Here is a 14,413-nt window from a genome sequence, read left to right as displayed (position 1 = left end):
AAAACCCCAACACTTTCTAGTTGGCAGCAGCGACCGAACAAGTCTGCTTGTTCATTACATGTTCCCTGCCCAAAGCTTAAGGCATCCAGGCAGCACACACAATACACTGGGAAGTCTGGAAGAATAAACAGCAGAAGGTATCTTTAAAACAATGGCTTAATATTATTGTTGTCTTACTTCTTTCACGTGCTGTAACACAGGACACCTTGAAAAGAACTGAAGGGCTGTACTTTGATGGCAATGAGCAGCAGTGTAAAAGTAAAACTATGTAGCTTTAAAGAATAGTGACAACAAGAACTGTAATGAAATTAGTTCTCCTGTACTCTTGAGCTCAAACTGTCCTCTGCTAACTAGTAAATAATTTGCATTTTAGACTCTACTGATTTGTGCATACCTCCACTGCTTTCATGAAGATTATAAGTGGATATACAAAGAATATGGACTGGAAAAGTGCAAATTCTAATTTTTGCCATAAACATAATAAAATAACTAAGCAGACAAGCCAATATTTTGGAAAAAACCTCAGTGAATTAAAAAAGAAATATTCTGTTTTGAAATACATCCTTGAAAATTTTGTCTGCATAAGGTGTCTTGTAATCATCCTGTTTCACTCAGCTGTGCTTCATCTCAGACTGCCTGTGTCAAAATGCCAATACTTTGCCATGTTTTGCTAAACTTCCTACAGCTGAATTTTCCACTGTGAGTACTGAATGAAGGTAGAAGTGTTATATTTACAGTATTTCTACTACATCTGTGGCACTGCTGGCAATGAATTGCCTGATGAGCAAACATTTTTTGTGGTGTAGACAAAGATGCAGCAAAGCTGCTAATAATTTAGTGAAAAGACATAAATTGGACATATACCAGTAGCTACTCTGGCCTCATGTACAGAGGCAGGTGAAAAGAGTTACAAAGCTGGGGGCTGATATTTATGAGGTCTGTAACCCTAGAAAAACAAAAAGCATAAATGTCACTATATGACAACAGAACTGTTAATTTGCCTATCTTGAAATAGACAGGAGACTTGGAAGAACTCTCATGAAAACAGTCTTCTTGATTTGGTATCTTCCATGTTATAACTACTTTTAAGCAGCTCCAAATGTCAGATGAAAATGTTTTTAGAAGCCAATCATGCTATATAGCCAATGGAAGCTTTTACACTGAGAATAATGAGGCAAGAAAATCCTGTTGTCCTTGTTTATCCTGCAGATGAAGTCCATGCTCACGGAGGCAATTTCCAGCTTCACCATTTTTATACACTCAGCTCCACTGATTGTCACCATTTCCCCCCAGTTCCAGCCAATTGCTACCGTGGCTGATAGTCTTTGCATCTAAATGAAATCAACATTTCAAAAGCATGCAGAACAGTGCACATAAGCAATATCCTTCTCTACTTTTTGTCAAATGTAACTATTAACATTAACATATTAATGTAACATTCAAATGTAATTATTACTTTCAAATGTTTTATGGCTTTCTGTTCTAATGAAAAAAATGTATATAAAAATTGCTTTGAGAAAAAGCTCAATGTTTTCATAAGGTGTGATTTATAAACAAAACCAAACTTGAGAATAAGCAAAGCAAATTACTATTCTATGCTGTCTATTAGCCCTGACCTCAGAAGAAAATTTTGCTACCATCAAGAGTTTCCAGTTATTTAGGAATCTGCTGGGAACAAACTGATTTGCACGGCTATCCAACTAGTAGGAGTGGGCTGGACTGAGGTTCCCCTCCCAGTGGCACCTTTAATTTAAAGACCTCCTCATCAGCTAGGCAAGCCTATAGCCAAAGATGCGCTTCCCATCCTCTGACAGATGGACCCATCAACCCCCAGCAGCCCAGGTTCCTAAAAGCTTGCTGATTTCTCCTTTCAACCAGTGTAACTTCTAGAGCAAGGATCCAGTTTGCTGCTGAAGGTAGGAGGCAGAACTAGGAGAAAGGTCTTCTCTTGGTACAACTCTTATTTTGTGGCACCAGGGTACTTTGCAAATACTGTTAAATTCAGGCTCAGAAGACTTCTGTCAAATGCTAAGTATTTTTTATATTTCATATAAGAAGATTGATGAAGAGAACTGTTACCCAGAGATAGGCAAAAAAACTAAAACAAAATTGGAAACAGAAAGTAAGTCTTCAACCAGATCACATATGACTTAGAATATGCTTTGTACTGGGCTTTACTGGAAGGGTTTTGGTGGCAGGGGGCTGGCAGGGTTGGTTATGGTGGCAGGAGGTCATGTACCATCCTGTGTCAGCCAGCTACTTCCATCTGCCTTTAACATCACAGCAGTAAACCCATAATGTGCCAAAATTTCTGCTAGAGAAGCACATGGTGCCTCTGCTCACAGATATTTAAGAAAGCACCAGCTGTTAAGAGGACAAGACAAATGGTGGCATTGTTGGGATGTGATTAAAGACAGATTATTGGAAGGAAGGGCGATGTGCCAGAGCCGACACAGCTCTGAAATAACTTTGCATCATGGGTGCACACCAGAGCAGGGACACTGTGAAGGGACTGTGTCGCACAGTAAACCCACAATGGGGTGCAGGACCACAATTAAGAAGTAAGCAACCTCCCCAGTGTCCTGCATTGCCCCTCATTTCACTGAAGGGATTAGAAGTATCTGAATGTAACCTAGCAAACTCAAGATGAGTGGAGATCTGCAAGCAGTGAGAAGTTTTTTACTGAATTAGAGCCCAGGGAAGAAAGGTGTTTCTTTGCCAACTGTTTTGTTTAATTGTCTTTTTTCTTCTCAGTACTCAGATCAGTAATCAAAAATTTGTTAACTGGCAATAAATTAAGTAAATTCCATGAACCAAGATTGTTTTGTTCATTATGTGCTTATAAAGTTATATAGTATATTTCTTAAGTCCTACATGCTATAGTATACAATGTCAGAGAAAACAGATTACAGGAAGGAAGTAGAAGGGCTCTACTTACTCTAGCTGTGCCAATGTTTGAACAACAAATTTATGTGCTGAGGCAGCTCCATAAAGATTCTCACTAAAAAGTATATTTAGATGCTGTGTTTGAATTTTGACAAGCTGTCACCTACAAAGGATGAGGGTGGGGTGGAGGTAATAGGCACTCCCACGCCTACGGTGTTTTGGTCATGGAAGTGGCTCAGAAGTGAATTACGGTGCACTTCTGACAGTGGGAAATAAAGCTGGTCACACAGGGAAACAGCACAAAACAAATAATACATCTTAAAGCTATGTTTCCCCGTAGCCTCCTGATGAAGGCATACTTCAAGGGTCTTCTGAGAGCCCTCATGGTGCTGCCTTGTCTATCTGTTGGCTGTAGAAAAGAAATCATACACTTTCAGACAACTTCTTTTACCCTAAATTAACCAATTGGATATGTGGGTTTTCCTCAGGACCCTTTGTGGGGTCAGTGACTATGTCAGTTTCTTCTTTTGTCCCCATATAAAACAATTCTATGAAACACAGACTCAAGAATCTGTCAAATTAACCTGCTGATGAGTATGGGAAGATGACATATAAACTATAATGGTATTTTAAACTATAGCCATCTTTTCGACTGAAGAAAGGACAAGTTATGCAACTCCCAGATGGGAGGGAGAACCCTTTTTGAAATATTTGTTTAATTTGATTTTATAACTGCTGCATTGGATTGCAAAAGTTTGATAAAATCTATTTTAAACAGACCATAAGTCCTCCAGACTAATATTATGATTCATCTACTGCCAACATGCCCAGTTATTCTCCCTTCCTTAAGTTATGTTGATAAATCAGTTGTCTTCCCATTTGTTAAAGCATGTGGTAGTCTGTTTATTTAATAATCTCTTGGTCCATTTTCTAATTAGGGAGATAATGCAGGCTCATTTCCTGTCATGGTGAACTTGGCAGTCCACTGGTTGTCCTCAACTAGTGCATTAAAAATCAAGACTATTTGTAATGCCTGCTTTGCTTAGCAATTCCCTCCCTTCTCCTTGCTCAGCTGAAGAGAAAAATACAGGCATGGGGTTTTTTTTCCTTCATTTCCACACTGCTGATACCCACCCAAGTCAAGAACAGGAAGAGGGAAGCAAGTGAAACATTTATTTGGAAGATGGAGAATCCCAGCAAAGTTAATGATCATACAATTATCCCAAGAATAACTTTGTGAAGGAAGGAATACTAAAGGAAAGCACACACCAGTTAGAGCATATTTCCATCTTGCTCTGCTGCTGGACTTGAGTAAACTCCTGCACCACTCTGGCCCCAAATCTACATGTGTCAGCTTTGTGCAGAGGTATTGATACCCACTAACTGCAGCATTAAACCATTTTTGTCCCCTCTGTATTCTAAAACTCTTGTAATAGACTTAAGATCATCTCTATTCCAATCTCTGAGATATTCTGATTTGTACTTTGCTTATGATTCAAATTCAGTATTTAATAGCTACACGAGTCTGGCAGAAAAGATCTCTTTAGCAGGGCTGCCTTCTATCCCTTAGGACATATTTATATAGCATATTAAATTCTCCTATGCAGAGAAAAGCATAGATACATTTCAGCTTATCAATACAGGCCAGATGAAGGGTCTTTCAGTGGGCCTTGCAAACTGTTGAAAACAAGATGATACATTTTGTCTTACTTCACAGACTCTCCTCCAATCAGTCTAAGTACATACAAGAATAACACCTGCAACATGTCCAGTTCCTGCAGAAATGGAGGCAAACATCACTTTGCAAAGCTGTGTGTAGCACAGTTGATACGAAACAATTCTGAAAGTGGCAAAGTGCCTTTATATGAAACAACTAAAACATGATGTGGTCCTGTTACCCTTTCTGGATGACACAGGACACAGGGATTTGGACTACATGATATCCACAAGTGCCAGCCAATACCTCAGCTGTTCTGTGATTCTGTGAGGGGGAAAAAAAAAACCCAAGAAACTGAAAAGACCCAGCAAAAAGAAACACCAAAACCAAAACCCAAAAACCGACCAACCAACCAACCAACCAACCAACAAGACCAAAAAACAAACCAACAAAATACCAAACTTCCACAAACACAAAAAACCCCCACAACCACGCCCCCCCCCCCCCCCCCCCGAAAAAAACCAACCCCAAAACACCAAAAAACAACCCAGTGATTCCAGCAGTTCCTAATGGGCTGTATGATACAATATATTCCAAACTCTGACCTATGGAGAAATGTCCCCCTGATCCCTTTTAAAGTTGGCTAAACAGCCACAAGTGAGGATTTGAACTGCTTTCTGAATTGCTCCTTACTTTTCCTTCTCTGCTTGTTCCTTACTTTCCTTCTCTACTTTTCCTTCTCTTACTTTTCTTTATTTGAATTTGTGAGCAATAGCAAAAATGTTTCCATTTCTGTACTGTTGCTTCTAAAAACGATTTTAATTTTAATCTATTTCAGTCCACAAGGAAGTGTCTGGTTTCGTTACACTGATAATTATCTGAACCTCTGTCTCACATCATATATCTCACTTAGATTCAGAGTGTTCTCTTGATCCAACACACTCAATACCTTCACAAACTTAAAGACTTAAAAAACCTTACAGTTCACCTTTATATAGATAACTGTTCCCTTTATATGCATTTAAGTGACTCCTATGACTTACTTCCATGCTGTTACTGACCAGTGAAAACAAACAGATACAAAATGATTTACTATATATATAGTTCAGGAAGAAGCAAAATGCAAATGAACTTCTATTTTCAAATGCCAGGATTTTCCACCTTGTATTTTTCCATACAACATACATTGCACTTTTCTCTTTCTACAGACCCTACTGAGGATTTCACAAGCATGATAGCAGAAGGAATGGTCTATGCAAAGAGCCAGAGTTCATTCCTTTAGATCATCTGTGTTGAACGACAGACCTTGTTCCTAAAGGAAACTCACTGCAACAAGAATGAGAATGTCTTGGTGAAGGGAGGAGGAAGATTTCCTAGAGCTTTTGCCCAGATGCCACACTTACCAAAGGCTCTAGTTCTTTGCGGTCTATGAGATTGAGCTCTGTCACAAAATAATAAAAATGCTTGTAACAGGTGTTGACATGGGCCTCAGCCCCCATAAGGATGATACGGTCGAAGTGATGGATGTAGACATGAACGAACACCCGAAAAAGCCGACAGAATATCTTCTTGCAGATCTGGAGAAAGTTCTTTGGAAAGGGAACACCTGTGAATAGAGAAGGCAAGGTTGTCATAACCATCCTTTCATCCTCTAAAGACAAAAGCTTTACAGCCAAGTTTGAGATTGTACTGCAAACTAGGTTATGGCTTCCTAGGCCTCTTTTCCAATCCAGAAATCACTTTATGCATGCCTTTATTTGACAGCTAGCACCAAAGACAGCCAAATACTTAAACAATTTTAATGTATCAAGACGGACAGGAACAAGTTTCTTTTTCCTGTGTCTAATTTAATGAATACATACAGTATTGTAACATTCAGACAGGTGATTCTCAGTGCACACCAAACTATTAACATCAATGGATTTATGTCATGTGGCAACTGTTCCCCAAATTGATACATACAGAGCACTTCTTAGAAGTAATACACTTCCTGCTCATGTTACTCAACTCAAGCCACTCAACAGTGGCATTTCACAGCATCAAATTTAAAAACAAATTTGAAATAATTGACAGAATTATGCTTTTACCTTCAACTTCCTCCCAGTTACATGCACCAATCTGATTGCTCCTTTAATAGAAAATCTCTTGAAGAGATACAGGAATGTCTCTTTCAAAACACTTTTAAAGTTACACTGCTTTATACTTGGAGACTCCAAAGCAGCTGCAAAAGCACCATTTGCTAATAAACTGTCAGACATCAATAATGAGGCATGAAATATTTTTTCAGAACTGATTTCCATTAAAGACTGACCTTGCATGGAGTTATGTGCCACTAAGTTGTCCCCAAAATCTTAAAGTTTCATCTCCATCTACAGTTGTCTCTCAGACATAATGACTTTAGTGCCATTCTCACAGCCTTACTGCTACTCTGCCTTGTTGCACCTGATATTTTAGTTATCAGTCTCCTGATTTTTAGTTACTGAATTCATGCTTAAGTTGGATTTGAACCACATAAATACAGCTAATGCTTCTTAAAAAATAAAAAAAGCCCTCACAGCCAAGCATTGCCATACTGCCTCAAAGTCCAGTTCATGCTCTGAAAAAGAAAATATGTTTATTATTGGCAGAAAGAAGGCGGAGGTACTAAATTAACACTTTTGCAAGCCTTCTAGTTTTCAAATTCTTGTCTGCTTCTAAATTGCTCAGCACTCATAGGGTGCTGAGGGTGATGTGAAAACATATAAAGAGAATTTCCATACTAAAGCCAGATTTTTGATTACAGATGATATAAATTTTCAGGTGTGCTGTAACCAGTCTGCATGTCATCAACATAAACATGCATCTCATTTTGGAATCCCTGGCCAAGGAGGTAGCAGGATCTATCCTCCGTGGATATGAACATTGGTGTGTCCATCAGCATGTGAATAGAGAAACACATGAGCCTGCAGAAATATCCCTGAACTACTTTGACATTTGCAATTGCTGAGGTGCAGATAATGTTGGGAAATGTCTTGTGTTTTTTTGGCCTGTACTGGGTTCACCAGCTGTTTCAAAATCCTTTTTAAATAATTTTAAGTGGCTTGTAGAGACGCAATGCTGCCCTTATTATTCCTGAAGTACAAAGCAAGGATCAGAAAAATACCTGCATCTATCAAAGCACAGTTACTTTATCTTCTCAGAAATGCTTTCTTTTTGTTGTCAAATCCATTCACTTAAATGCTAAAGCTATTGTGGAAAGTCATGGAGGAGAAGGCTTGAATGCTCAAGACATGAACTGAGACATGGTCAAATTGCAGAAATGACATTATGTACAGATGTCTTGGCAATGTTTAAATTGCAACACAACACAATTAGCCAAGCACCTGGATTATAACAATTGTTATTTCCAAGGGCAAAATAAACATAATCTATCAAAAACACAATAGAAATCCCAAGTAGTTTCTCATCACCAAGAATGATTACATTCACATTCCAGCGATTAGAGCATGGCTAAATTCAGGAATGATTACAGCAGCAATCCGCTTTACATTTCTGTAAAATATACCTATATCAGAAATTAAAAATTATATCCAAGAAAATGACAAGTCTTAAAAAAGGGGGAAGGGGAAAGTAGTGGTTTTGGTTTGCCAATTTTGCATTTCCTGGGGAATGCACCAAATAATGTAGTAATGGGTTAAACTCCCACTAGAATAATTTACTCCTTTTCTGCAGTGAGATAGAATTAAGGAGAAATGCAAAGCAGGCTCAAGTTTTAAAGGGTATAAAGAAAGCTTTATTAACAAAACTATAAGAGGGAAAAATTAATAAGAATCAGAATAAAAACTTCAAAAATTTTTTCCTCTTCCTACAAGCTTCTTTTCTTTCTCAATGACAATGTGCAGAGACAAAACTTAGAAACAAAACTTAGAACTTAGAACTCTAAAATAATCCGTCATCACTTCTTTAAGGGAGAGGACTCTCTTTTGCTATGCCATGGAAGCATTTCCACAAGAAAATATATAATTCCCTTGTAGTTTCAGTTCTCAAAAACAGTAGCTGCCCAGGAATCTGCATTTATGAAGTCCCTCCCATCTCACACAGCCTTCCCACTGCTGTGTCCATGGGCTGTGGCAAACTCATGGGGTACTATTTTAAGGATGAGCTATTCAAAAGCAAAGGTTCTGTTCATCTCTGGGAACAGAGATCTTCTTCTCTTCCTGTGGGCAGGGCTTCATCTCATCTCTCTCCCTCTCTCCATTCAAGCTTCTCATGGAATCACAGCCACTTCAAAATTTACTTGCTTCAACACAAATGCCTTTACTCATGTCTGTAATTTAAAAACTCCATCCCCCCTCCCCCCCCCCCCCCCCCTTACTCTTTCCACACTGTTAAAAGGGTTATTCTAATAATTCAGTCCATCACCATGGCCTTAAAAAAGAATTTCAGCGTAAAAACAAGGCATCTCCTCATTCTCCTTTCTCCCATCTAGGACTCGACTCCTCCCTCACTGACCTTGGTATCTTTGTGTTGTTCTCTACGTGTTTTCACTCTGTCCCTTTCTTTCACTTAAGAGAGGATTAGTGCTTTGCAAATTTTATCTGTGCAAAGAAACAGTTAATATCTTGCCCGGGGTCTGTGGAGGGTTCATTGATGGTTTCTGCTGGGGGGTGGCTGACACAGCCACAATGATGCACTTCAGGCTGCACTGGAGGCTGTGCCAGGATCTCAGGGGCCCAGCCAGAATGGCCACAGCCGCTCTGGCTGCATTCAATTTCAGCTGCAGGGCCATTCTGCACAGATGCAGAGCTGCCCATGGTCTCAGCCACATGATTTTTGTGGCGCTGGGACACTCTCAGCAAGATGACTTGGCAGTGGCAGCTGGAGCTGTTTATGGTAAAGGATTCTTTGGAGGCCATGCTGCTGGGGGAAGGAGGGAAGCAGCTAGTATCTCAGCAGCCAAGCTGAGGCCCCCCCTTCCCCTGCCTGGCAGCCGCTTGGGCCAGGGCTGGTCCCACCGGCATCCTCTTACCTGTTCTCAAGCTGGAAGCAAAAGAGAGCTTCCCTGGGGTTTGATTTTAACATGTGTGTTCACAGAGGCGTGTTCAGCTTTCTAGTGGTTTAACAAAGTGTCAATATTCAAAACTAGTCATTGATTGGCCCTGTCAGGCACGAAAGAAGATGTTGACAGCTTCTCAGAGAGAAACACTCGTTTCTTCCCTTTTCACTAAATGTCAATGAATGCAAAACTGGCACAGGGAATAACTGGCACTTTCCATTACAAGCTGTTTTGCTGAACTGGGAGATGAATTCTTGAAAGCACTGTATTTTGTAATCTAGAACAGATATGTTCCAAAGTGGAGAATAATTAGTTTTATCATCCAAGAGCTGACACATAATTGTTACTGAAGAATGTTGCTGTAATGAAGACATTCCTATTTCTAAAACAATCTGAAAAACCAAGCTGACAAATCCTTTAACTTCTCTTCAGGTCATGTTCCCACTTCACAGTTATAGGCAGTAAGTGCAAAAGCCACAGAGCACACTGTTTCTACTCCAAGTGAGCACTTCTATCTGACAGTTTTTTAGATGAATTACACAGTCAGTTTGAGAATATGTGAACAACACATTAAAAAAAAATAGCTAGTATAGAACAGCGTAGGACTCATAATAAAATTGCAGTGCTCTTCACATGAATCAAGGTTGCAGACAAATTGCATAGCTTCACTTGCTGTTGCAGAATTTTTCCTATTTTGTAGAGTTGTATCTGATTAATTTTCTCTTAAATAAACAGTGAAACATTGCTGCTATCACAAATATATAATTTGGGCAGAGCAGAATTGGTAGTGGCTCTCTGATTTCTTTCCCATTCTGACAAAAGTGATTTACAAACTGACACAGTGTCTTAAAGAGTTAAAAAGCATCTCCTAGTATCACTGAAAGCAACTGATAACTGTGTAGTGAGTTATCTACACTCCTCAGCCTTGGAGATCCTGTCATCTGTCTGTCTGTCCCTGGCACACAGAAGAGTCTTGGAATCTGGTCAGCTTCAACGTACAAACATGCATATTGAGATGCCTGCAGCCCTATTTTAAACATACACCCTGCTGCTCTTTGTGCTCAAAATTGGATAAAAGATTCTGACCTCAATTACAATAGAATGAACTCCAAGTATTGCCATCAAAATTGAAAAAAAATCAGAGCAAAATTATTCTAGATTTATAGTCTGAGGCCAGAATTTGGCCTAATGTTTTGTTCCCATTGCAACTCTACAGTTAAAAATAAAACAGCCACAGAAAAGAGTAATTACAAGTGCCTCTTGGGACTGGACTAACTTAGATATAGACCATTTGATTTGTTAAGAAGCCTGTTCTCTGTTCTTCATCTCAGCCACAGCAGTCTTTGCCTTAGAATCATCAAAGTTGGAAGAGACTTACAAAATCATCCAGTCCAACTGTCCATGCAGAACAATGATTGTAGCCCCTTAACACGAAACCACATCACCAGCACCAGGCCTAGATACCTCTTGAACACTTACAGGGATGGCAACTCCACCATCTACCCTAGGCAAACTATTCCAATGCTTGACCACTTGGTAGCAACTTTCTTTTTTTTTTTTAATTACTGATCTGAATCTCGCCTGTCTCATTTTAAGACCATTTCCTTTTGTCCACTCACTGTAGGCACAGCAGGTGCAACCAATCCCCACCTTCAGTCAGCTGGAACTCCTCCAGTTAGCCATGACTGCTGGTAGATGATTGAGAGGGGTTTGGCAAGTTCTTCCTCCAGTTCCCTCATTACTGTGGGGTGGATCCCATCAGGCGTCATAGACTTCTGCTAACTGGCATAGCAGGTCACTAACCACCTCCTCCTGGATTATTTGGGCTTCACTCAGCTCCCTGTCCCAAACTTCTAGCTCTGGGTGCTTCATATCCCGAGGACACCTGATATTAACGACTGAGACAAAAAAGACATTAAGTACATCAGCCTTTTCCTCATTCTTTGTCACTACACTACCCTCTGTATTCAACAAGCGATGGATAGGATACTATCTTTGGCCCTCCTTTTGCTGCCAATGTATTTATAGAAAGATGTTTCACTGTCCTTAACTGGACGCCAAATCAAATTCTAGCTGAGCTTTGGCCCTCATAATCTTCTCCCTTCATGGTCTCCCTGCATCCTGATAGTCTTATGAAATTACTTGGTCCTCCATCCAGAGACAAGTTCCAGCTGAAGTTCTCTGTTTAATCAGGCCAGTCTTATTCCTGATAATTTCTCTTTCTACATGTGGGGACAGCCTGCTTCAGGATATTTAACAATTCCTTTCTCAAACGCGTCCAGCCTTCCTGGACTCCTTTGCTCTTCTGCGCTGAGTCCCATAGGACTGAATCAATTTCCTAGACATGCCAAAGTCTGCCTGCTGGAAGACCAAGGTGAAAGTTCTGCTGCTGCCCCTCCTTCCGTCACTCAATATTGAAAACTAACATTTAATGGTCACTATGCCCAAGACAGCCACTATATCATTCACTAGTCCTTCTCTGTTCACGGTCAATCAGTCTAGCAGAGCACCTCCTCTAGTAGGCTCATTTTACCAGCTGTGTAGGGAAGTTGTCTTCCACACACTTCAGGAACCTTCTAGACTGCTTTCTCTCTGTTATGTTGTATTTCCAGCAGACACTTAGCAAGTTCAAGCTGCCCACAGGTATTAGGGCTGGGGACTGTGAGACTTCTGCCAGTGCTTGTAGAACAGCTCATCAGTCTGTTTACCCTGGCTAGGTGGTTTAACAGACTCCCACCACCTGCCCTGCTGATCTTTGCCCTGATCTTCACCCATAGCCACTCAAACTTGTCATCTTCATAGTCATCACTTTCAATACAACCAAAACACTTCCTAATGTACAGTGCTACCCCAAACCCTTTGCTGCTTTGCTCATCCCTTCTGAAAAGTTTATAGACATCTGTTGCAGCACTCCAGTCATGGGAATCATTCCATCAGGTTTTGGTGATGGCAAACACATCATAGCTTTCCTGCTGCACAACAGTTTCCAGCTCCTCCTGTTTGTTATCCATGTGCATTGGTGTAGGTGCACTTCAGCTGGGCTGTCCATTGCACTAACTCTGGCATGCCACCCTCAGGCTCATCTCTAGAGAGCCTGGCCTTATCTCCTCCCCCTTCTGACCCAATCAAATGACTATATTACTATCTGCAATGTGATACTGAAAAGAGACAGAGCATAAACCCATCAAACTAGACTGCTGTTATGGTTATTAAAAGTCAAAGATGTTACTGAAATTTTTGAGCTAGCTGATTCTTTCTGAAAGAAGTAATTCTAAATGAGTGAAATGGTGGCCTTGATTTATTTGGAGGATGAGCACCTGTGCTGCCATAATGGAAGAAAGTAACAAAAGCATCCTTTCAGTTTGAAGTCTTAGCGTTTCAATATGCCCCAAAAATGTGCAAGCAGCTTTTAAATATTTCAATCACATAGCAGAAATTCCTTCTACTCAGAATTACACGTGCAATTGGGAAATAAATACAGTGGAGCTTAGATAGGCATGGTACTAACCAGTAAAAAGCACGGTGAATATAGCTGTTTGTGTAGCTTTCGGGAGTATGGACCATATATGCCACTTCTGTACTAAGGAATGATGTATTCCTGCAGAAAAGCTGCACCAATATGCTCTGGTGACAGATCACAGACTCACAGAATTTTTAGGGTTGGCTGTCCTCAACCTTTATGTCTTCAGTTGGTACCTCCTTGTTTGTTAATACAAGGTCCAGCAACACACCTTTCCTTGCTGGCTGCTCCACCACTTGCATCAAAAAGCTTTCTTCAATAAACTGCAAGAACTTCCTGGACTGTATGTTCTGGGCTGTGTTGTCCCTCTAGCAAATATCAGGGTGCTTGAAGTCCCCCAGGAGAACCAGAGCCTGTGACCACAAGGCTATTTCTAATAGCTCACAGAAAGCCTCATCAACTTCCTCCTGCTGGTCATGTAGCCTATAGTGAACACCCCCAAGAGTGCCACCCTTATGGAGCAATTTTGTATGTCCCTCAATTCTTACCCATAAATTCTCAGCTGGGTAGCTAGAGCTTGATACATTCCAGTAACTCTCACATAAAGAGCAAGTCTACCACCTCACCTCTCTGACCTTACTAAGAAGCAGATTGCCATCCATGGCAATATTTCAGTCATGTGTGTGATCTCACCATGTTTCAGCCATTGCAGTGAGATCATGGCCCTGCAAACACATACATTTCCAGTTCTTCTCATTTATTTTCCATGCTGCATCCATTTGTATGCAGGCATATATAAAATAATATAATCAAGCAACCATGTTCCTCAGGAGAGGTGTAAGAGGATTCGCTATTACCATAAGCACCCACAATGTATTTTGTGCTTTTATCTTCAGCTCCAGGGGCAGCCAAGGAACATCTGTCTCTGCACTGGTTCCTATGACCTGCTCCTCAGGAGGAAGCAATGACACAATTGCTGCTATTTGGACCCCGCCTCCCAAGTCCTTCAGTTTAAAGTCCATTTCACCAAACTGGCCAGCCTGCTGCCAATGATCCTCTTGCCCACTTTAGCCAGGAGGATCCCCTTCCCCCATAAAGAGGCTAAAAATCATAAAAACACAACCTACTTTTATAAAAGCCAAAACCTTCTTGATGGCACCAGCCATTAAGCCAGACACTGATCTGTACAATGTGTCTGCCTCTGGCTGTCCTGATTTCTCTAACAGGGATGATACATGAGGAGATGACTTGGGCATGAGGATGACTTGGGATGTTTTTCACTTGCCTTACCAGGGCTTTACAGTCTTCCTTGATCCCACCTATTTTTCTGCTTGTGGCATCATTTGTACCCATATGAAAAAGTAATGAGGGTAGT

The 14,413-nt window shown here is 40.5% G+C and overlaps 1 protein-coding gene across 1 annotated transcript in view; it reads right to left on the bottom strand.

The window, feature by feature from the left end:
* Positions 1–907: 907 nt before the first annotated feature.
* The window catches only part of MOB3B (MOB kinase activator 3B), a 35,076-nt gene continuing 21,570 nt past the window's right edge, over positions 908–14,413 (bottom strand). Inside the window, exons 2-4 of the mRNA XM_066338868.1 lie at positions 5,947–6,149; positions 1,227–1,331; positions 908–946 (exon numbers count right to left, since the gene is read on the bottom strand). Coding sequence (XP_066194965.1) covers positions 908–946; positions 1,227–1,331; positions 5,947–6,149 — 347 coding nt within the window. The remainder of the gene's footprint in view (positions 947–1,226; positions 1,332–5,946; positions 6,150–14,413) is intronic.

Source organism: Sylvia atricapilla, chromosome Z (genome assembly GCF_009819655.1).
Source record: "Sylvia atricapilla isolate bSylAtr1 chromosome Z, bSylAtr1.pri, whole genome shotgun sequence".
Classification (NCBI taxonomy): Eukaryota; Metazoa; Chordata; class Aves; order Passeriformes; family Sylviidae; genus Sylvia; species Sylvia atricapilla.
Note: the sequence above shows the minus strand (reverse complement) of the source record. Positions and strands in the feature narration are given on the sequence as shown.